This window comes from Macrobrachium rosenbergii, chromosome 19 (genome assembly GCF_040412425.1).
Source record: "Macrobrachium rosenbergii isolate ZJJX-2024 chromosome 19, ASM4041242v1, whole genome shotgun sequence".
NCBI lineage: Eukaryota > Metazoa > Arthropoda > Malacostraca > Decapoda > Palaemonidae > Macrobrachium > Macrobrachium rosenbergii.
The window spans coordinates 35,316,657-35,342,004 of record NC_089759.1 but is presented as its reverse complement, the minus strand read 5'-3'; the positions used below and the strand labels follow the sequence as shown (position 1 = coordinate 35,342,004).

The window sequence follows — 25,348 nt, the reverse complement described above, 5'->3', positions numbered from 1 at the left end:
CTCCCATTTAAAACAGCAGCTTAATGTCATCATTTTCGGTACGATATTGATAATTAACTTTTTTAACACAACCTCATATTGAAATTTTAACAGGTACAGTACATTAGCAAGATACCAACATTTAAAGACAGCAGCTTAATATCATTATTTTCATTACCATACTGATATTTAACTTTTTTAACACATCCTTATATTACTGAAATTTCAGAAGTACAGATAACTGAGCTTTAACTTGAATTAAATTTTACATGCAGCAAATCACATTCTCATTACAGCACTACTCTAAATCGGAGGGAGAACTTTTATAGTACTGTAATTATGCAGCAAGTCATTTCTTAATTACAGGAAATCCATGCTTCTTATATCAACTGCAATCATTCACTTCAAAGAACACAAAAGAAAATAAGTGTTCCACAAGATGTACAAACCTGCTGGGACCTTGAGAGCTGATCTTGCAACATGTTAATGGTTGGAGCACAAAGTGAATGTGTATCTTGAAGGGCAGAATGCTGGTCACGTAACTGCTGACATTCATCTTCCAATTCTGCCAACCGGCTTGCTAAGATGTCTATGTTTTCACTCAATTGTGCCTCTACCTACATCAAAAGTAAATTTACTTTAGCAGTTATTCAGTGAGTTCGAAATAAAGCAGAGCAGACCTTGAAAATAATGATTAATAATGAAGGGAATTTTAATTCAGAATTGGTCTTTGTACAACCTTAGTACCATTCTGGGTGAAACTCAGCAGCCTCTCTTTGCAGCAGACTGACTCCAATTCGGATTTTGCTTATTTTTTTTGGCTGACATGAGAGATAGAAAACTTACTTATCAAAAAAACTTTTTTTTCCTCTCACCATGATCAAGGGCACTGATTAAAAGATTGTAGTGTATGGAGCCGGTACAGTATAAAGAATTAAGCAGCTAATCAAAACATATTGTACAAGGAATATAGGAAACAGTAGCAGACTGCAGTTTGGAAACTCATCCCACCTTCCATAATGCTTCCACAGTTGCCCGGAAAACTTTTGAAAGAGCAATTTTTCACATGCTAAGGAGACACAACACTTTCTCAGAGAAGACCTCTATTTAGTAGAGGTTGCTTGTATTATGATTACAGTTTAAAGGTTGTTGTGGTGCTTTTCGGGAGCTCTACGTCAAAGGTGACCCCCCCATCAAAAGTCTTGACTTGTGCAAAGATGAAATCAAGAAAATGCAAAATTTGATAAATAAATACTGATATGGCATAGGGCATTTATGCATTAAAAAAGAAAGCATAACAGGCTTCTTTTGAGCTATGGATTTGCAATATGTCAAGTTAAGACAAATTGCAATGCCAAAACAAAACAAAATTGAAAATGAGCATTCTTACATTGTTGTCCCCCATTACTGTAGAGTCCATATCACAGAGGGATGAAAAAGATCCTCTTAGAGAATCTTTTTTAGATGCTTTACCGAGGATATGACGGAGTACTTCTTCCTTTCGAGTAACCTTTGAGACAAAAAAGGAGAAACTCTTAATATCAAGTAAAAGTGAACATACTGTACTTGCATTAGAAATATTAGGGCACTGACTGTACAGTACTATATAATGAAAAGAAACAGGATGCAGCAGAGCACTTAATTTGAAATGATTATTACATTTAGTTAAACAGTTACATAATATTTACTACCAACCTCAATACTTTCATGTTTACTCTGATGACGAAGTTCTTGAAGGTTATGACTAAGACGGCTAACTTCTGCCTGGGACTCTGCAAGTTCATGGTGAATTTCTGTGAGGTGCGCCTGCAAATGTACAAAAGTATGAGTGCACAGACAGATTCAGCTTTGGTCAAATAAGTCTACAGTAAGGAGCAGAATAAATATAGGAGGAGTTGCATGAAGCCTGCTATTTGAAAATTCAAAAATTGATTTTTTTTAATGAGAGGTGAAAATTAGAGTAAGATAAAGAATATGCTGCATTTTATGAATAAACGGTACTTAGATTATTACTATTATACATTACTTACATCATACTACTCAGAGACATTTATAGATCTCATAAGCTTTTACCAATGAATTTTTTTTAATGAGGTAAAAATCACAGCAAGATAAATATGCTGCATTTTTTGAACACCTATACACTTATTAGATTTCAATAACTAACCTGTAAATCAGCAATTTGTTTATCTCTTTCTACAAGTTGGCAGTTGATTTCTTCATGGGCAGTTTGTGAGCATCTTAAGTCAGCTTTTAATTTCATGATCAGCACATCTTTCTCAGACCCTCGGCTACCATATATACTGCTGTCAGCATCCTGTAAAATGTTATCAGTCCATTACACTGAAACAATCTACTCTTTTTGTTTTTTAACACACTTCCAGTTTCAAAAGTAAATGTCTGAAAAGCAATTATGATGGTTCAAAACATATAAACCTGATTCTATCTTAACTGGTGAAGGTGGACAAAATCCATAATTCAAAATGCATCTAAACTACCCAAGGGATGGCAATGATGGCTATGAATGAGGATGAGCTACCCCTTGAGAGGGTTGAAGTAACCACACCATCTAAGCCCATCATTTGTCTGCCTTGGTTAACTGAAGGGGTTGGGAGATGAACCTCTATGTAAGATATGATATTGTATAAAAAAGAAAAATTTGCCTTGTTTATACAATTTTAAACTTGTACCTGTCCAAATTCAAAGCTAAACCACTCATAATTAGCTAATGAAGCCTCCCCTAGAACTGCCAAGCTGCCTGGTTGTGACCTACCCTTGGGCCTGAAGTACTTACACTGCTCAATTTATCAATCTCTATGCAGTAATGTATAGTTCATTAGAGAACCAACCCTGAAAACAGTTTTCAGAGTGAGGGAGAGGCTCTGCTTCTACCCAACATGTGTCCAGTATGTGAAATCCAGACTCTTCCCAGTTGAGTAATCCTTAAGAGATCAGGCACATTACTGTGCTGTCTTACATCACAGACTTCATCTTATCTTCCTTTTCAGAGTGAACTGAGCTGAAGGAAGACACTGTCTCCAGTTAGAGTGTGAACAACTGTCTTATGCAGGTGAGCATTTTACAAGATGAGGTTTCATATCCTCATCCCCTGGCAAAGTCTTACTACTGCAGTACCATAGTAAACAGACCATGATTTCCCTCTGGCCAAGATTAGTTACCGTAATATGCAGGCTTATAATATTACAGTACATCTGAAGAACTAGTATCATAAGTGATGGTCCTGAAATTTAGGACTGTTTCAACATCTGTCTTTCAGTAATTTAAATAATGCCTCGAGAGAGTTTTCTTTCAATCTCTTAGAGATTTACTCCCATATTCTGACCCATCAATCTCTTAATGTCTTCTCAACTGCAGCGGGCCAAGAGCTTTAGTCCTTAAAAAAAAGGGGGGAATATGTAGGAAACTCATCCTCATCTATATTCCATTTTAATTAGTCCACACAGTATATCTGACCACCTTGCTCATGAGACCACAGTCCTTAGTAATTTTGGCCACTAGTTTTTCATCAGAAGTTCGTGTTAAACCCATAAAATGAGGGAATGGAACGAGTGCTGTAAAATAGGATATACTCGTATTCCCTATTTGCATGTGCTTTGGGGTGGTCAACATACCTTCCTTTGTCATGCTTCGTTTACTTGACTGGAGTACTTCTGGTGCTTTTCACTGCTGATGAGTTAACTCATGTGGCAATAAGGACTCTTCTTCTTTGTTCGATTTTATGAAGTTTAAGCTGTGAAGCCAACCACTGGGGCACTTTTTGCCTTTCAGAGTTTAAGAATAAAAAATGTCCTCGAAGTTTGGGTTCTGTCCGCCCTTTGTACCGTGCACTTCCATACATACATTCTCTTTAGTGAAACCATGCTATGCACATTCATGCTTCTCATGAATAATGATAGCAATGCAGAGTAAGAAAAAATTAATAACATTACTGCTGTCTTAGTTCCCGACTGCATCCCAAGTCCTGCGATGTTCTGTGATTGTGTAAAATTTGAGTTAACTTCACAAAAACTTGAGGGGAAGTTGGCGTACTCAGGGTTAACTGATGGAAAATAGCCCCCAGAGGAAGTTATTTCCTTGATAAAACACATAAAATAAAGCCTCTAAAAGTTTGGTTGCCGAGATCAATAAAGACTACACCACTACCCTTAAGAAGTTTTCTGAGCAAGAAAGTGACAGCTAAAATTGGCAAAGCAATTGGCTGGGTGAAAATTAATGATGATCACTTGATGAGAAAACTGTGTCAAAGAACTTAGATGAAGCAAGAATCTGTCAGGCAATCCTATTCATCAGCTATAAACTGCAGTAGCCTGCAAAATCACTTCATAAAAGCTCTGTTTACAACTGACCTTCACAAATAGCAATTTTTATATCCAAGTTCAAGGACAGAAAACAGTCCTGAAATAACTTTTTTTTGAAACTCATAACAGAAGAATTTATGAATAAGCTCATTTACCAAAGGCTGTGAGCAAATACAAGGGTCTCAAGAATCTTTTAGCTGATAAGACATACTGTACAGCAATTGGCTTCTAAAAACAAGAATCAACTACTTTAATGTGAGACTGAGAGGTAAAAATTCTATGTATACATAATTGTTAAATAAAACCAGACGTAAAGAGAATTATTAACAAATTGAAGACCTTTTTCTAAAAGACATGTAAATTGTGACTGACAACTTTCTTTCGCAAGGACAAAATGTTTAGTGTGTGAACTGGAATTTTCAGCATTACTTTGTCATCTACTGAAGCCTATTTATTTACTGTGGGTTTCAAGAAAAGCCCTGAAGCACAAGTTACACTGATGTGGATAATTTTGTCCAATCATAAAAAAGTGAAAAGTTTTTCTAGATAATTCTACTCAAAGGTTAAAATTAACTAACTCCTCCAAGGACAATGTCTTGACATTGTTACAAGTATCCCATTACTCTCCTCTATTAGTAAACAATTAAACCACGAAGTAATAACCTCCTATAAAATGAAATACATAAATCCCACATAAAAATATCTTCTTTTCTGAATAATATAATTTTTAAACTGATAACCTTCGTGATTTTACATGCTGAAGATGGCAAAGCAATAATCACGTCGGGTTCAAAAATTATTCCAGAAGTCATCTGCAACTGGAAGAATTTCTAAGGTTGAAATAAGATTTAACACTTTGTTGCTAGTCTTGGTGGACTATGTTAATCATTTTAGCCTATTAATTCGGCAACTTTCCATAAACTGAAATAGACTTAATATCAAAAATGGGATTTCGCCTCACATGACACTAGTCAATTTATGAAGAGCCGGTACCTGAGCTAGGGGACTGCTTAATCAGTGAAACTGATTGACTAACTTGTAAAACTCTAAAGACAAAACTCATACAAAAAATCTGGGACAGAATTCTTAGATAATAAATCATTACTACATATACTGTATCAGTTTTCCTTACATGAATATTAGACAGAGAGCTCCTGATTGAAGAGTTCTCCTTCTTTATGTGATCTTCCAACATCTGGTGGATGTAGTCTCTTTGACTGTCTTTCAAGGACTGTGATGATCTTCTGAAAACCATTATTGTAATGAATATTCTGCATGAAAATGGATTTTAGAATCATATAATACTGTATGTTAGATTCAATGTCATATTTCATGCCACAAAGCTGAACAACATTTGATATACCGTATTGCAATACAAACCTGAACAACATTTGATATACTGTATTGCAATACAATATCATTATTATAATAATGATAAAACAATGACCTAATGTCGTTTGAAACAATTTCTCAAAAGCACAGTAACTAAATAATTATTCATAGACTATTCACAATCTGGTTTCCATGCCAATTACAGAATGTTCAGTACATTACTTTTCCAGAATTTCCATGTAATATAGAAGCATGATACAAAATACAGCAGTAGTATACCTGGAGGATGATATAACAGGGCCAAAGACCTGTTCAGGAGTGACACATGTAAATGTTAAATCGTCTGCTTCCCACTGTCCAGTCAGCCTTGCTCTTGTGATCAACTGGAAGTAGAAAAATAGTCAAATATAATCTATTATTATTAATAAAAAAAAATCTACTTACTACATTAATGAAAAATATAGAATATCCGTTTTATATATTTTAGACCTTGAATTTATGCCGTTAAAATTTCACAAAGGCTGTAATCATGTATAACCATTTAATTTTATGCTGGTTCGTAACCGTTCCCCTTAAACAAAGAGGAAATTATTCTACTGCTCAATTTCTTAGATATCTAACATTTCACACTTCCATTAATGTCTTGCTACCCATTTAATTGCACTACACTGTAACAGTATAGCAGTGCATCTCACCACTTACTCCATCAAATCTTGGTGACTTTCCACAATTCACCTTCAGACTCTATGGATAAAAAAAAAATAATGATACACGTACCTGTACGAGATTGGTAAGATCTCCTTGTAAATTGTTGTTATCTTCTTTCAGACGCATATTACTCCTTTCTAAGTTCACGAGTTTTTCTCCTAAACTAAGAGCCTCCTTCTCCAAACCCATTTTACCTGCTACTAGGCTAGACACCTGAGGAATAAACATGAGAATTTATTGTCTTAGGCCAATATGACCATTTGTTAGTACAGTGCATTAACACTTCAGTGTTTTCCAGTATAGCCAGAAGTGCCCCTTTTCAGGACAAATAGTCTGTAAAACCTCTTTTCAGTATTCAAATTGGTAATTCTAAGTACTAGCTCCGCGCCTGTTTTTACCTTGGAAACTGGTTTTTTCTACACTTTTAGGGCTTCTGATATGGCAGTGAGTTTGTTTGTTGTTGGCCAACTGTTATTTGCCCCCTAACTTTACTCAACAGTAAAGGGGGACTGTGGGAATTTGGGGTTTCAGGTGGGGGAAAACACAGAAATGGAGCGGACATGTTTACATTAGGGAGGCACTCTCTGGAGGGGGAAAAACAAGAGGGAGCCATTCGCCAACAGGGGGGAGTTAAATGCATTTTGCCATATTCAGTACTAGCATCGGGGGGATGGAATGTCCCTTAATTGTGTGTAGTACTGGCATCGGGGGGTACCCATACGTTTACAAGTTATTGCACTTGCTGGACGGGATATGAACCGTTCCAAACAGACGTACCCGTGCTCTGTCTTATGAAGATCGCATATGGAAACCCCTTGTTGGATGGACTTCAGGGGTTAATTACTGGTTAATTACACTCGTGCGACAAAAATTGAAGGTAAATCCATAATTAGCAACCAAAAAACTGTAGAAAAAGTCAAGTTAGAAGGAAATCGCCGCCGCAGAGCACTATTAGATCTACTGAATTAACTTAATATTAATGAATATTCAAATCCCTATTCCTATATTAGGATAATTCCCACACAGTTCGACAAGACCCACACAGTTCGACAAGATAAGTACATACGTAAAATCCTGACTCTTTACACATTTCACTTAAGAAAATGGACCATAAATATAAAAGTTGCTCTCAAATAACATATTCAAGATACATCAGCCACTCTTATATAGACATAAAAACTGTATTAATAACCTAATAGGCGCTCAGCTTGCTCAGGAAAAGGATAGGCAATAGATAAAAACTCTGGAATAACAGTTTCAAATCTATGCCTATTCTTATTAGACTGTCAGGTCACCTCCCAATACCATATACTAACACAATATACTAGCACATGTTTACCAACACATCTCGGTATTATCCCACTGGATTTGCTAACCATAAAACTCCTTGGCACTAGGTTTTTGTCTGAAATATTGCCCTGTACTAAACATCTTTTAATACAATCCACTATTCTTACGATAATTCAGTATTCTAACTTACGGTATTTCAGTTTGTTAGGCCTGCTTATTTCCCATTACTCTGGTTAATTCTTAACAGAGCCATTGACGTCTAAATGAACTGGAAGACTGCCACACATCCCTCTCATACTCCTTCTAAGGTCAATCTGCTTTGTGTGTGTCACGTGAGGTCATTATTATGTTCCTATTGTGATACTCCCAAAACGGGTTTTTAGGCAAGGCCTGCTTAAAAGCTTCGTTTACACTGCCTAGCAATATTCAGATTATCCTAAGATAAATACGGTCATTTTGTCAAACACCTATTCTGTGCAGATCAACCTGTCTCATCCCTATCTATTTGTCTTACAGTCTAGCTTGAGCATATTTTCCCAGTACAGTAAAACTGTGCGGTAATCAGTGCAAACACTGATATGCACTATATTTGCTCATTATTATTTTAAAGTTGCTAAGAAGTTTTGATAAGGGCTGCTATTACATTAAAACTGTTTTAAATTATTTCTTTGTTCGGCTATGCAATATCTCATCTCAAGCAACAGAAAAACCTTTGCATGCTTCCGTTGCTAGAAACGTTTCTACGCCATAGGATGTTTTCCTTGACAGTGTTGAATAAAACAATTTCAATTTCTGGTGACAAAGAGGAACAGCTGCTTTTAAAGTTTTTTTGTGTAGATTGTTTGGGACAATCCTGATATATTTATACCTTGCGTATAGTGCAGCAACATAGCCCCAAATTAAACATTAGAATCCAGTATTATATAATGCAAAAATGAATGCATATTATGATAGCTACTCTCCTCCGAAACTGGAATAAATGTCTTAGGTTGACAAAAGTTTGGCGTTTGTAACTAATTTCTTTTCACATGAACTCATCGCTGTCCAGCTATAGTTTATAAACTGCACAAATGACAATCCTATATACAGGAACTCTGGTCTTAAGAACTTTTAGGCTACAAGTATCACTTTAGAATAGCCAACCTTCAAACTTTCAATGACTATATCCAAACAGTCAAAATAACTGGTATCCCGCATTCTCACATTCTTGCAACTAATCTATTCTCTTAAAATTTCATCTTTATAACAAAAACTCATTCTAAACATGGTTCACATCTCAGCATCCGTCACTCCTTTCCATCAAATGAATAAGATAATAAAAAAATAGCACAAACATATAAAACTGAAAGTGCGCAAAATTAAGTACAGAATGAAAAGCTAGCTGAAGGCAGACCCAACAGCTGGTTTCTTTACAAACTCTAAAAGCACGATTCTAACTCTAAAAGCACGATTGTACCGCGATGAATAAAAACTATACAATACCTGGAGCTGATGATCCCTCAAGGAGACGCAGGACTCTCTGGTAGTGGTGGCCATCTTGGCTAGTCTGTCTTCCAGGAGGGCGACACGATCTGCGGCCTCCTTTTCCAGCTCCTCGACAGTGGCGACCAAGACGGCGTTCTGTTCCCCGAGATCTCTGACCCAGGATTCCAGAACACACACCTTGCTCTGGAAATGAATGATACGCGTTGAACAGACGTTATGAAGCGCCATCCAATGATATATATTTCAGCATTTCCAGCGCTACGCATCTGGCCTTCGTGCTTACAGGTGACAAGGAAATAGGGATCGGGCGATGTTTCTTCAGAATGCGGACGAGGGGACTTTGTCATGGAGAATCATTTTTAATCAGGGTCTTAAAAGGACAATTTTTAATCAGGCTCTTTAAACTATAAGTATTCATGAACTCCTTTCTTGCGTAATTTGTATTTATTCTATAAATTATCCGACTCATAAGTCAAACTTTTGGATTGACTGAAAATGTGAAAATCTTTTACCCAGAAAACTTTTTCCTTATAGGTATAGACTGAATGAAACTAATTAAAAATTACAGCTGAATGATTCCTTGGTTACACTTAAACTACACCAGACAATAAGTGAAGAGATCAGACAATTTAATGTACAGCAATGAAAGAAGGATGCAACAGTGTACCAAGAAAAGAATTCCATTGACACAATTAATTCAACAATAAAAGACGAACTAATGATTCGCCTTTAGTTTTCCTTCAATTTCCAGTTTTATTTAAAAAAGAAAACTGTCTCATTGTTACATATTTTTCTGTTGTTTATCCTTTTGCTAATCTGCAGGTGTAATATATATATATATATATATATATATATATATATATATATATATATATATATATATATATATATATATATATATAACCTTATAGCGCACAAAAGTTCAGGAAATGAATATTTTCCTCTTGGCTGTCGTGTCGGAAAGAGTAAATGCCAGAATGACGCTGCTGTCAGGTGTCCCCAGTCCTTCACTGACCTTTTCTGCTGTTCGGTTTTGGTCTGTTTTCTTACTGTGTTTTGTCTTTACAAAAATGAACTTGAAATCCAATGACATTTACACATAGTTTATTGATGTATACCTTTATTTATCCCCCAGGAAGGCATAAAAACGCAGGGGTGTTGATGGCTGCACGAATCACAACTGGCGCTGAGTGTCCACACACACACACACACAACTTCGTATGAAACTCCTGTAACCACTGTACCCAGTATTTTTTTTTTTTTTTACATAAAGTCATCTTAGGTTTGCTACTGCACATCGCAGGTGGCAGTGAAAGTCATTCAATTTTGTTATGAGAAACGCTATCATGTCAAAAGAAAAATGTGACCTCCCAGACCCAAAGAAGCAATTGAGCATGTCTCCGTGAAGGCCACGCATAGGCCTAAACCTAAACCTTCATATGCAGCAAGCAAACCTCAACTAAATAGGATGAAAAATATAAAATATCCAAAATGAAAAATAGGAAACACGCAGGGTTCATCGACAACAAAAAACCATAAACAAACTCAATATCAGCCTTGGACACAATGACGAAGGAGACCATTCTTAGCCTACTTCAAACATCACAGAACTCGGGAGAGTGGCCATTCTCCTTCCTCTGGCAACCAAATATCCAACCCCCCCACCCCACGACATAAAATCTCTCTCTCTCTCTCTCTTTTAAATAAAGTGCAACTATTAAAGCGACTGTTTTACCGCTAATATGATCATTTTTACTAATGGTATTATTATATCACTGACAAAATAGCCATTGCCCTAACCAAATGTCTCCCAGGGAGCTTCCACTTGGCTCCGTCTCTTGGCGTCCCACGTATTACGATTTTGAACCTTTTCCTGCACAACAGTGGGAATGCCTCAGTTACAATGAACCCTTTTAGCGGCGAGTTTACTGGGCATATTTTTTGCAGCATATTTATCCCATGAAGTCGACCATAAAAGATGCATATATATATATATATATATATATATATATATATATATATATATATATATATATATATATATATATATATACTGTATACATGTGCGTGTGTGTGAAAGTATTTTACCGACATGCTAATAATTACATTTTTTAAACAAGAACTAGACATCCCTATAATGAAACAAGGAACATAACACAGACATGATATTCAGTGCTTCTGTTGGAGTTTGATCATTATCAATATCATCACTCTTTCATTATCCTTAAACATCATTCAGCTGGATCATACTAAAAGGTCTCGAACTTTAAGTCAAACTTCGCCATACCAGAACGATAAGCGTTAAAGACAAACACGAGAAATGAACGAAGAAGAAAGACGAAAGAAAACAGTTGGCGGGGTTGGGCGTTCGAGCAACGCATCAGTTAGGAAGACCCAATGGCCAGGAGTGAGTCATGGCTTTAAATAACATTCAAGAGATAAGCCTTAAAACTCAGAGGCAGACAGAAAGAAAGAAAGAGAGAGAGAGAGAGAGACAGACAGAACTTTATCATATACCCATACATACATGGAAACATATACAGTTATATATATATATATATATATATATATATATATATATATATATATATATATATATATATATAAATTTTTTCATTCCTTTCTGCTTGACTTTCTTTATGATCACATCTACTAAACCAAAAATATAGTTTAACATCCAGTTCACTACACCTCGCGAATATCTTAGGCTACACCCAATGGGAGGTATAATTGATAAGTGCTTCGTCCCCGCCAGGATTTGAACCGCTGCCTGGTTTGGGAACAAAGGGTGGTTCAGAGAAAAACTATACAAGAATTACTGTCACATTCACCCTTAAGATGCTGAATCCGATGGCGGTACTTGGTGTGTCGAAAACTTCAACACTATTAGCCCATTTATATGTTATAAATAAGAGGTCAATTATCATATATCCAGCACATACAAATATATAAATAAATAAATATATATATATATATATATATATATAAATATATATATATATGTATATATATATATATATATATATATATATAAATATATATATATGTATATATTATATGTGAAGGAAAGTACTTTGCAAAGCACATACAGAATACATTACCCTGCATTTCAAAACGCTCATTGACTGACGCCAAATGAAAATCATTTGCCAGACTGAAGAATGATAAAAATAAAACCTTCAAAGTCGAACCTTATGCTGGATTCACAAAGTATCAAATTTATTAAATTTTGTATTACAGTTTCTTCAGGCGAACAGTTTACAGTCGAAGTAAGTTTTCGTTCTATTGTATTTTATTAATAATGTATGTATATGTATGCATGCATGCATGTATACAAAGAAATTTCGCATGGCGTCTGTTTCGCTTAACACGCGCACGGGGCATTTATATTTGCGTGTCTAGAGCAAGTGAAAAAATTCAAAATAAGACTTATTGAAGGTAAATTAGGCAACTTATCACTGCCACTTTGGTATGCAATGAAGCAAAATGTGGTGACGTGCTAAGCGTTTCAGTTTCCACGAGAGACATTAATTACAATGACATTAAATTAAAAATAGGAGTAATCAGTTTTACTCGACACTGAGTAGATACACTCTTGCCCATGGATGATTCTTAATTGTTACCTATTAAAATAAATTCAGTTGGGTCAGACGGTTTTTGTGTTGTTAACTCCACTAGCTAATCATGAAGGTGATACAGAGAGAGAGAGAGAGAGAGAGAGAGAGAGAGAGAGAGAGAGAGAGAGAGAGAGAGAGAGAGAGTGAGTTAGTAGGATATCTCACAAAGGGAAAAGTAGAATTGGATCAGACGGTTTTAGTGGTGTTACCCCCACTAGCTAATCATGAAGGTGATACAGAGAGAGAGAGAGAGAGAGAGAGAGAGAGAGAGAGAGAGAGAGAGAGAGAGAGAGAGAGAGAGTAGGATATCTCACAAAGGGAAAAGTAGAATTTCATCAAACTTGGATAATTTATGCCTTGGGTGGCCTTGTCGAGATGTTAAAATTGGAGGGAAATCGGATCGGAGATGTCGACATGTCATGAAAGCCATGGAATTAGTTTTATTTCATTTTCATCCATGTCTTAGACTCCTCCTTGAAATGCATTTTCAATGAATAGAGCCAAAGCTGAGTGAATATGACTGTAAGATTTACTTTTTTTTAAATTTCAAGCAACGACAAAGTGGATATTCTACGGCGTCCCAGCTAATAAACATATCCGCCAAGTCTCGTCTCATGCTGTTACAGCATTCTAAAAGGGCCCTGTTTTTTTAGCATATTAATTAGCAAACGCATTCATTGGGTGACCTTGAGATGGTAACTCTTCCGAGCAGCATAATCGGCTTATATATGTGATGATTTGTTTACCCGTGGAGACTATCTCATCCGTGAGACGATTCATCCTCACGGGTGATAATCTAGAGCAGGTCATCTTATGAATATAGCTAGTTTCATCACAATCTGTTCGCTCATTCTTTAGGTAATCTTGTTACAAAATAATAATTAAAAAGATTTCGGTTACAAGACTTCGGTACTTATTTGCGTGCCTGCAATGGTCAACTCTCTGCTGGGTGCTCTTGTTAAATTGTTGAAAAAGGTTTTGATAATAATGGGTAATATGGTTTCCGCTGCAATCTGGGAGTTTCTTTCTGAACTTGCTTCTAAATAGTTTTGCGTTTCTCTTTTCTTGTTTGCAGCACTCATAAAATTCAATGAGATATTTCGAAATTTTAAATTATGCCTACTAGAATAAAAAAAATCCACTACGTGAAAAAGGCATAATGTTTTTTGATTTATCTATACTCAGTTTCTTCTCATAATCCTTCATCTTTTCGACCCATACAGGCTTTTATCATGTGAAGGCTGCCAGGCCGCCGCCAATTAACAAATCTTCGTCCATGCATTCAGTGAATGCATTCACCCACGCACATCAGTACAACCGTTCTTGAGATACCCTGCTACTCGCAAACTAGCATTAACTGGTGAAAACTTGTTCTCTAACTTCGTTAGCAGGGTAATGACTAAATGCACGTAGCACACACAATTCGCATAATGAACACGACGCACAGCAATTCATACCTCGACTGGTTAATATTAATCACCACAAGACTATTGGCATGTTTAATGCAAGAGCATTCTGCAATCTGCTCTTGCCAATGTACTTTCTGGTTGCAGCTATTCCCTACAGAATAATTCAGGATGGAAATTCTCCAGTGCGTTTCACTTACGTAATGAGTTGTTCTCTCTCTCTCTCTCTCCTCACAGCCACGCCCAAAACACGGGTACGGGTAGGGGTGGTCAACCCGGAGTTTCAGAAGAGCACAGGGATATCAAAGGGAGGTGGGATTCGTTCCGTTTTCTATGTTTCTGCGTAAAACTTGGCTAAGTATTTTGCTTAGTCCTCTTCAGAGATGTTTATTTTGGCAACGTTTGCGTGGAAAATATCTAAATAATCTCAAGTGTTTATAAGCTTTCTTCACCGATCTGTAGGGTATCGTTTTCCTTTCTGAAGATGTTTTATTTCATCGTCACGCGGAGGACAGAAAGCTAAGAAAATTATGCTTGAATTTGGGGCATGAAAAACTAAAATTTTCAAAATAATGACATGCGGGGATTAAGTAAATGCTTATCAGTGCACGACTTCCAAAATTCCAAGTTCCTCATTCACAAGTCAGTACCGGCAAAGTGATTTTCTTTTATTTTATTTGTAAACTGGCCTCCGTTATTTGGGTTCTTTCATTATTACTGGTCTTGTTACCTTTCCAATGCACAATTCGCATTTCACTGCCATTCGTCAGTCTGGCTCATGTGCTAAGCAGAAGCACAGACAAAAGACGAGAGATTTTGCCTGTAACCTGCAGGCTAGTTCTACCCAGGACCCACTTAGAGGTGGGTCCTGGTTCTACCCCTACGTGGGTGGGGGATGACCTCATCGAGTCCATGCCCTATGTGGACTCTTTGACTTTATTCATAACAGTCCTTCAGAGGAATGTCTGTGGGTGTGAATTTGTGAGAGAGAGAGAGAGAGAGAGAGAGAGAGAGAGAGAGAGAGAGAGAGAGCTGGGGCTGTGTGTTGAAAGTCCATGCACGGGCAAGAGTTATGCTTGCTGGCTCGGCTGATGATTCAGCTCTCTCTCTCTCTCTCTCTCTCTCTCTCTCTCTCTCTCTCTCTCTCTCTCTCTCTTTTATCTCTGATGCATACATTATCTCTGTTGAACCTTTACTCGGATGCCTTTACTGCAATCACGTTTTTTGTTTCATTTTCCTCTATTACCTTTCAATCGTTACTTTATCCTTTACATGAAACCGCTACGCGAAATACAAGTTAATTACTCACGCAATACAGCGTCTGTATTTAAGCTGTGCAAAGTGTATATACACATTGCAAAATAGCATCTTTTTTAATCAAAGGCAGCGCATTTTATGCACTTAAGCGCGCAATACACTTAACCGGAAATGGATTCTGTTATCATCTTCAACGTATTTCAGACGCAATGATAAGTTTTCCGTAGATATGGCTAGAAAAAGGTAGCCTATTTCCCACAGGGCTAGCCTGGTTTAAAATCTGAAAATAATTTGAGCCTACCTAGTCATTACAGAAAAGTGTCGTTCCTAAAATACACGACGCAATAAAACGCCATACTCGTACGTTATCTAAATTTGCCGCATTTCTACTACATTTATTTATTATTGCTGTCAGTTGAGGAAGCTACTGGAGAGGTTTCCTTCCCCATTCTTCCGGCGGAGAGGTGGTGTCGATCTTGGGCTCGAACACGACGAATTTGCGCGTCTCCTCTCGGACGACAGGACGCCAAAAAAAAAAGAGCCACAAAGTGTAGCCATATGAAAGCTCCTTCAGGATCTGCCGCTAAAATAGGACCGAGTAGGCAACCCCATGAAATTGGTCAAATCTTGGTGGGGAATCGGGATGGAGCTGGCAACTTCGTGCTATTTTATATCACTTTCTGCAAGGGAACGATAACGCCTTAAGGAGCTTTCCTTACTAAACGGGAAAGGCGTTTATAAGTTTCAGTGTCTGTGTATGTATGTGTGTGTGTATGTATGTATGTATGTACATGTGTATGTATATGTATATATGTATACACACACGTGTTTATGTTTTATTTATTTATTTCTTCGACAGTATATAACTATTACCTTCTTCTTTGGAGTCACTACCATTTTCGTGGATCGGCGTATATTAATATAATTACGATATATTATATATATATATATATATATATATATATATATATATATATATATATATAGAGAGAGAGAGAGAGAGAGAGAGAGAGAGAGAGAGAGAGAGAGAGAGAGAGAGAGAGAGAGAGAGAGCATACATGTAACAAATGTCTATAATTAGCAGGCGTGGTTGGTTCGAGCAGTGGAGGTCGAATGTAGCATAGGCCTAAACCAACACACAGGACCTTGAAACTTCACTCAACTATCACTCCCTAAAAACTGTATCACAGAGACTGTGTTCTGTCATCTTTCAGCATCTTGCCGCCAAACGTTTCATCAACTTCACGTCAACGGTAACATAACCGATGAGACACAGGTAGCCTACATATCTTTTTGGGATCATGCGATATGTTGCTACTAACAGAGGCGCCAAAAGTTTCTCGCGAGTTGCCACGCAGGCTGAACTGGTTGATGCCAAACCATTTGCCTTCCTTGGAGGTGGTCGTTGTTTCTGAGGTGAAATTTAGTTTTCCGTAGTTCACTTAGCAACGCCGGAGCCTACATGATATCCGAATTCTAAAAGTGATAGTTACTGTTCGATATAGGCCGTTAGAAAGAACTTTTTCCCTAGAATATATCATAAACTGGTACGGTTAGCCATACTTCCATTCAACTTCATGCCCACTACGTCAGCTGCCAAAATATTGGACAAACATCCGTTTCCGTTTCCTCCCAAGGAAACCCATGGAAACCAATGTGCCAATCTTAGTTAGCATGTGAGATGTCAGTTTTTCAGAACTGGACACTGAACGTAGTCTGACTCTAAGACGCAAAATGGTACCAGAAAATTTGTTCGTCTGACAAGCTAGATGTATAATATATTGGCTACTGTAGGTCAGATGCTTATCAAATGATTATTGACCTTCCGGCGCAAAACACAAGTTCCTTAAAGATTTCAGAAAAAGTGTTTGTGTGGCAGCACCTTTAGAAATAATGTTGTCCTCCGAAGGAAGCACAATCTGTGCACCGGCAGAGAGACCTTGATACATGATCTAAGGACCGCAAATCAAAGTCAAAATAAGTCTGGCGACAAGTCGCTGAAACCCGGAAACAAATGTTAAAGATGATTCACCAAGGGAGGGCGTGAGAAACCACATTTCAACAGAACACCCTCATGACAGAAGTCAAAAGTCAAGGTTACCTCCACTCAAAGCTCATTATGTATGTAACCCAACAAAAGTTGAGTAAGTTGAAGAGGACGAAATGGGCCTATAGGTGAATTTGTTTCAAGGGAATGCGCACTCTTACTCTTGTGTGTGTGTGTGTGTGTGTGTGTGTGCGTGTGTGTGTGTGTGTGTGTGTGTGTGTGTGTGTGTGTGTGTGTGTGTGTGTGTGTGTGTGTGTGTGTGTGTGTGTGTGTGTGTGTGTGTGTATATATATATATATATATATATATATATATATATATATATATATATATATATATATATATATATATATATATATATATATATATATAGTGTGTGTGTGTGTGTAGGGCTATTCAATAAAAGAGTAAATATGTGCCTGTATAAGAACACATAAAATTTTCAAACATTTCTACATCAGTCTTCAGACACAGCCTACCCTGACGAAAAGCACTGTCTTCTGAAGATGTGAAAAGCACATCACAAAGCACTGTCTTCTGAAGATGTGAAAAGCACATCACAAAGCACTGTCTTCTGAAGATGTGAAAAGCACATCACAAAGCACTGTCTTCTGAAGATGTGAAAAGCGAGCACATCACAAAGCACTGTCTTCTGAAGATGTGAAAAGCACATCACAAAGCACTGTCTTCTGCAGATGTGAAAAGCACATCACAAAGCACTGTCTTCTGAAGATGTGAAAAGCACATCACAAAGCACTGTCTTCTGCAGATGTGAAAAGCACATCACAAAGCACTGTCTTCTGAAGATGTGAAAAGCACATCACAAAGCACTGTCTTCTGAAGATGTGAAAAGCGAGCACATCACAAAGCACTGTCTTCTGCAGATGTGAAAAGCACATCAGTCAAAACGGAACATAACTGCTGAACAAGTGCCTAACACAGACAACATAAGGGAGATCCCCACCTCTTGCTTCTCTTAGCAACGTGTCGTCATTTCGTCCCCCGATCAAGGTGTATTGCAGCCAAACAACTTGGGGCGAAAGAGCATACTATGGTATATAATTAAGATGAAGGTGAAGGATGGATTTAGCTTAATTAGCTTCAAGTACTGAGGCTGTGGCACAAAAAACTTGTTGAAGGCTGTGGGAGAGCTTCCTTATTATATATTTCACACGAAATCTACTTCAGCAGGTTTCTCTCTCTTTCTCAATTTGACTCAAAGTTCCCCCATGGGGTTTTCAATGATTCTTGTGGCAACCTTCCTTCCTGTGGTACTCTCACTTTTTCCACAATTCTCTACATTTCTTGCAGCACAATAGGCCTATCCACTAGGAATCTATATTCATGTGGTACCTTCCAATCTCGGGGTTCCTTTGTCTTACTGTACCGTGCTTTGATACCCTTCCTTCTCAACGTTCCAACCTCTTGGTATCGCATTTTCATCATGGTCACCCGTTCTTAAGAAGCCTCTCTTCCTCCGTGGTGCTCAACCTTGCGGAACCTTTTCTTCTCTCGGTACATTACTGAAGCACTGGTATTTTTATAGTAGCCTACCTGACATTCATGTAATGAACTCCTTTCTTGTTACAAGAAAAAACCCTTGTGTCTAACGTCCTGCGAAGGATACCATCAATTGGTGTGATATCCCACCTTGCTGTGTCACCTGATCTTGTAACACTTTTCCACCCTGCGCCACCTGATTCTTGTGGTGCAGGTCCCTCTCGAAAGGGCCCTCTGTTTGTAGAGATTCTCTAGAAGTAAAGAAATTTCCCCAATGCGATAAGTACTTCGATCCCAAGACAAGTTCATTGTCTGTGGCCTGTATCACAAGACATCAAAGTACGTAGCCATGTTAATCAGTCAACCCAGCCAAACGTATGAAATGTGAAGGAACACGCTTATAATGTTGTCTTGATTTTGACGTACCACCCCTCAACAAATACGGAGCATCCTGCAGTGTTTTTAAAAATGAAAAGCGGCGGTATTTTATTTTTCTTTCTTCTATCTACGACTTGTTTATTAGTGAAGAGGAAGTTCGAACGATAGATTTTACTTTACTCTCTAATCTTTATTTATTCCATTCGCTACCGCAGAAACGCGCTGGTCCGTACACATAGTACGGTGTAATACTCACAATTTTACATGAAGCCTTAACAACGCGTTCTTCCCTAACACTAGTGTTTACCTACATAGAGTAAAGTACCATACACTGATCCGAAACCTTAGGCTTTAGATTATTATGTAAACTATGGAGATGGTTCATATCTACATACCATCTGCTGTACATATATTCTCTCTCTCTCTCTCTCTCTCTCTCTCTCTCTCTCTCTCTCTCTCTCTCTATCGGAAGCTATTCCTGTCTGTTTATCTGTACCTAGATTTGGATTGTTAAAGGATCAGTTAAGAACACTTATTACAAGACCAAGAACGTAGAAGAAGTAGAGGTAGACATACAATTAGGGGTGAAATCGTAGACACAGACTTAAAATCGCCGGGCACAGAACACGCAGATGCCCACAATAGAATTCTGTGAAGAAAGACTTGAGCGGCCTACCCCAAAAGGAAGATAGGATTAAGAAGAAGAAGAAGAAGAAGAAGAAGAAGAAGAAGAAGAAGAAGAAGAAGAAGAAGAAGAAGAAGAAGACAAAACCTTCGAAAACCAACAATGCTTATACAGATTACAGGTAACTAGCAAAATTCTGTATTATACCGCAAGTTGCAATTAGAAAAGTCTTAAAATCTTTCGATTTGGTTTCACAACGACTTTCATCACGATATTTGCATGTTTCTCGATATCAACCTTGAAAAAATAAGTGAGTTTTATGCAGACATTTGGTCAAGGTCGAATATTCATCGATCAGGGGAAAGGTACACCGTACAAATGTCAGTACCATATGTAGTGTATTACACTACATATGGTACACCGCATATGGCACGACTCGGTACTAAATCTAGCGCCAGAAATAAACAAATGCCTGTCACGACTGGAGTACTAACGGCTAACAGTCTTTCGGTAATTAATGACTCATATGCGAAAGAAATGGCATAGCTGATAACATAAACGTTCTCCCATAAGGCACGCCAATCTACAAGAACAGCATAGACGAAAATTTATAGTTTGACAAAATAAAAGGAAATAACTGTACAAAAACAACTTAAGCATAACTAATAACAGTCATGGACCAGCTGCCAAAAAAAAAAGAATAAAACCAAGTCCTCACACTGACCTTGAGATACAAATTATCTCTTGGGTCCCCAGTATACCCAAGGGTTCACATGGCACATGTTCACTGATAATACGGATGGGGCAGGGTAGTGGGTAGGGAGAATGAGGTCAAGGCAGCATTGACGTCAAACCGTTGTGCACACGGGAAAACACACGATATGCCAACTGCTGTATGAATAAGTTTTCGTATTATCCATCGTACTTTCTCATACAATATACAAATAACGTTTTTTTTTTCTCTCTCTCTCTTATTGCAGTTTTCATTGACGCTGCTACCACTACTATTACCACTACAGTAAAAGAAGGTTTTATATCAAAGCAATCTCTATTAGTTTGCTGTAAAAGAAAACTGTTGTGCCGGCTTTGTCTGTCCGTCCGCACTTTTTTCTTTCCGCCCTCAGATGTTAAAAACTACTGAGGCTAGACGGCTGCAAATTGGTATGTTGATCATCCACCCTCCAATCATCAAACATACCAGATTGCAGCCCTCTATCCTCGGTAGTTTTTATTTTATTTAAGGTTAAAGTTAGCCATAATCTTGCTTCTGGCAACGATATAGGATATGCCGCCGCCGGGTCGTGGTTAAAGATTCATGGGCCGCGGCTCATACAGCATTATGCCGAGACCACCGAAAACAGATCTATTTTCGGTGGCCTTGATTATACGCTGTAGCGGCTGTACAGAAAACTCGATGGCGCCAAAGAAGTTTCGGCGCATTTTCTACTTGATTTTGTTTTAAGACTAAAATCAGTATTGCATTCCAACCTAAGCCAGAAAGTAAAAAAAAAATGAAACGTAATATAGTGAGGTAAAAGCACTCGATACCCTTCTCACTATCTGCAGTGATTTTTGCAAGTCAAAGGGAAACACCTGTCAAAGGGAAACACCTGTCAAACAGCGAAAACAACCAACACCTGTGCCGAACCCAGCATACTTGCTCTTGCCAGCTGCCAACGCCTGGTGTAGGTGGCTCGCTCAACTGAATGTTTTCACATTCGCAGGTGTTTTAACTCTTTCATTTTCTTCACGCACGCACACACATACATGCATACATACATGCATACATACATACATATATACATATGTATATAATATATATCATTGCTAAAAATCACAAACATGCGAGCTACACGATTATCAACTGAGGCCAAAGGAAAAGCTTCAACAGAAACGACAAAGTGCCCAGTGCTTTCGTGTATTTGGTTACATATAGCCTATATAAATATATATACATGTATATGTATATATATATATATAATATTATATATATATATAATGTATATATATATCCTACGAAGCAGAAACCTCAATAGTAATTAAACGTGAAAAATATTATTAGCAGAAAACGCAGTGAATTTCACAATCTTCACAGCTTGTACTTTTAATAAAAGCATATGATAGTTTTGTCCGATTACGAACTACGACTCATCAGATTGCATGATAAAATTATAAAATATATCATCACAAGGAGATAAAAGACGGAAGATGAAAAACAAAACATAGCCTTGAAAAGGAATAGAGAGTTATAAGAACATCAACGCGAATAACAACGGACATGTGAACAGAGCACCAAGCAAACATAGGCCTAGGCTACCAAGAAAGAGAGTCCTTGTGGAAAATAATGGCAAATGAGAGAGAGAGAGAGAGAGAGAGAGAGAGAGAGAGAGAGAGAGAGAGAGAGAGAGAGAGAGAGAGGCGAAGGGCGTGGCAACGGTGATCCACAGATAAGGCAACGAAAAACCTAGAATGTTTTAATACGGTAAAAGGAATAAGATCTCTGACGTCAAAGGAAATCCTGTCTATCAATTACTTCCCCCGAAATAACAGTGAGGGCACACCACATTCCCAAGTCTCTATACTTATTTCGTTATCCTCTATCCCAACCGGTCTTTTTCAACCGACTCTGGTCGACACCCAGTTACAATGCATTAACCAGTTCGTCGGTTTTGCGCAGGTGCGTTTACGTGTCGTGAGTTGCTAACACATGTTCCACAGATGTTTAACAAGCACGCCTCTAGTGTTTCCGATTAACGATAGCTCCCTGGCTGTAATATTTAATAATTTAGGTCCGTGTTTTGGTATAAAACAATACGACTACACGTACTTACATACATACTTACGTACATATATATATCTGTGGTGCATCACTATATTGTGATCGAAAATAATGAGTAAAGAAGCCACAATACTGTAATTGATAAACTGTATTTTTTTCAAGATACAAAAAATGTGAAAAAGGATAAAAACAAGGGAGCTTTCCGTTGGCGCAACGGTGTGTGTGTTACGAACTGGGACAGATGAGGGTGGTTTGCAATTTGACCCAATAAATAAATACTAATAAAAAAATAACCTTGTGAGGATGCATTCTTGATGGGACTTGACTGAAATAAAACGACTAACATTTGTACCCGCACGCAAACACATCCTATATTCAATCTGAGCTGCAAAACGATGCACCGACTGGTTAGTTTGATGGCTTTCGTACCTTCAGCACAAAAGCTCTTGAATTTCCTCGTTTGCTAGCGTCTTCCTTGGGCCATGTTTTCCGTGTTATTCAAAATGTGCAATTATTTCTTATTTTGAACAGGCTATGGGGCTTTTGTAGGTCAAATAATCTAAAAAGAACGCTTTTCCAAACATCCCCCTACACGAAATTGTCCGAAAGATAATTCCTTTTATCACAAATAGAAACACTGCTACTTGGAAGCCGTGACCTTGTGCACCTCTACAGCAGAAGGAGCTGATATAGGCCTATACCGAAACTAGTAGCTTCCACAATCCCAGGAAGCTGATATATACCGAAACTAGTAGCTCGTAGCTCCCACAATCCCAGGAAGCTTAGAGAGTAAATTTGACTGAAGAAATAATTCACTGAAACAAAGCTTTTGGAAGATAGTCTACCCATAAGCCTATCATTGCTGGCTGAAAAAGATAAATAAGAATATACATGAAGTAAGCATTCAGCCGGCCTTCGGCTTTCGTCATTCACTCCTTTTTACAAAGGGTACGGAAGGAGAATGCCATAAGACTGCCTGTTCTGCCGGAATTCCAATACCGGATGGTGCGAAAGGGAAAAATCAGTTTGGAAAGAATATAAAAGATTGCGCGTTCGCTCAGCGTGACCGGATGCTGACAAACGTGTCTTCATTATAGAGAGACAGAGAGGATGTTACAATTTCATATACCACTATCATTGTTATTGCTACGAAACTTTTTTCCAAAGTCGCAACACAGGTAACTTGCGGTTTTACCACTAGGGATACCTTTGGTGTTTATGAAATGCGACAGTTTATCACATTATGCATTTTAGCCTAGTTATACTAAAGGGAACAAATAAAATATTGATAAATATTTAGATTTTACTAGTGTCATAACTCCACTAGATTAGCCTATACTATTCAAAAGCATTTTAGCTAAAACAAAATAAAAATTCTAAAATCATGTTAGAGAGAGAGAGAGAGAGAGAGAGAGAGAGAGAGAGAGAGAGAGAGAGAGAGAGAGAGAGAGAGAGAGAGAGAGAAGCTAACATTAACATTGCTATGTGAGACAACAAAGTGGCCTCACATCGCTCTAAGGAGCAGCCCAGAGGAATGGAGAATAAACATTTTCCTTACCCTCGTTTACACGCTAATCCCTTACTCGCGGGCTAGTTTTATACCGTGATGGGACCCTTCTCCGAAAAAGAAGTTAGTCACTGGGATGAATACACGCGGCGCAGACTTTAAGGTGCAAAAACGTCGACAGGAAATTCCAAGTTGGCATAAGAAGTTGGAGGGGTGAGGCCACGACAACTGAGTTCATTGCCATAGATGTTTTCTTAAGGGAGCACTGACCGAGAAATTGTTGTTCGTTTATTTATACATCTTATTTATTTCTGAGCACGATTAATCAATAAAAGTATATTAAACGGTTTGTGACGCGAACACGCAATATAAATAATTCACACATGGGCGTATAGTATTTATGTTTGGAGAGAGAGAGAGAGAGAGAGAGAGAGAGAGAGAGAGAGACTCATCAGCATTCAAAATCGTATTAATTGCGTCTCTTGACGGTAGTATCAGCTGCACAGTGGGTATAACACACGCCCTGGCGGCTGGCGTCAACAACTAGGCCTATTAAGCAGATGACTTGAATTGGAAATGATCTTGAAGGCAAAAACGCACACACAAAAAAAAGTCCTACCCTTCTCTTTCCTTAGGTTTCCTAGTATCTGCTATTAAACCAACACATTGCATTTTTCAGGATCCAACCACCTTAGACAGGTTAAAACTCTAGACAGTGACCCCCCCAAGGGTTTTCGGGGGTCGTTATCTAGGACTAATATTTCTTGGGGATCATTATCTTCATGTTAATTACAGTGTTTTGGTTATGTTTTTACGGTCATCCCCAGCGGACTTGTACTAAACACGCCGCAAAGGTGGATATATACCGGGTTGAAACCCGTACGGGTCACTATCTACGAAAGATAGTGACTACTTCATTGGATAGGCACACAATTTCTCATCAGTGTTCTAAAACTTTTACTTCTTTATTTTTACTTTCACCAACAAAGCTGGTCGAGAGGTTGTCTTCACCCGTACATGCTTGTTTGGAAGACAATTATCTATCTGCCTCTCCATACGAAAACTAAAATTATTTTTTGTACAAATTTCAGTGAAATTTTGGGGCCCATGGAAACATTC

General features: G+C 37.9%; 1 protein-coding gene across 50 annotated transcripts in view; it reads right to left on the bottom strand.

The window, feature by feature from the left end:
- Positions 1-25,348, bottom strand: part of LOC136848823 (uncharacterized) — a 141,698-nt gene that overhangs the window by 67,514 nt on the left and 48,836 nt on the right. For 42 of the 50 annotated variants that reach the window (XM_067121507.1, XM_067121546.1, XM_067121510.1 and 39 more), the window contains exons 2-9: positions 9,111-9,296; positions 6,408-6,551; positions 5,910-6,013; positions 5,431-5,542; positions 2,147-2,296; positions 1,675-1,785; positions 1,370-1,489; positions 429-596 (exon numbers count right to left, since the gene is read on the bottom strand). In XM_067121507.1, coding sequence (XP_066977608.1) covers positions 429-596; positions 1,370-1,489; positions 1,675-1,785; positions 2,147-2,296; positions 5,431-5,542; positions 5,910-6,013; positions 6,408-6,551; positions 9,111-9,296 — 1,095 coding nt within the window. The remainder of the gene's footprint in view (positions 1-428; positions 597-1,369; positions 1,490-1,674; positions 1,786-2,146; positions 2,297-5,430; positions 5,543-5,909; positions 6,014-6,407; positions 6,552-9,110; positions 9,297-25,348) is intronic. The other 8 variants (XM_067121508.1, XM_067121514.1, XM_067121528.1 and 5 more) reach the window with 1 other exon arrangement.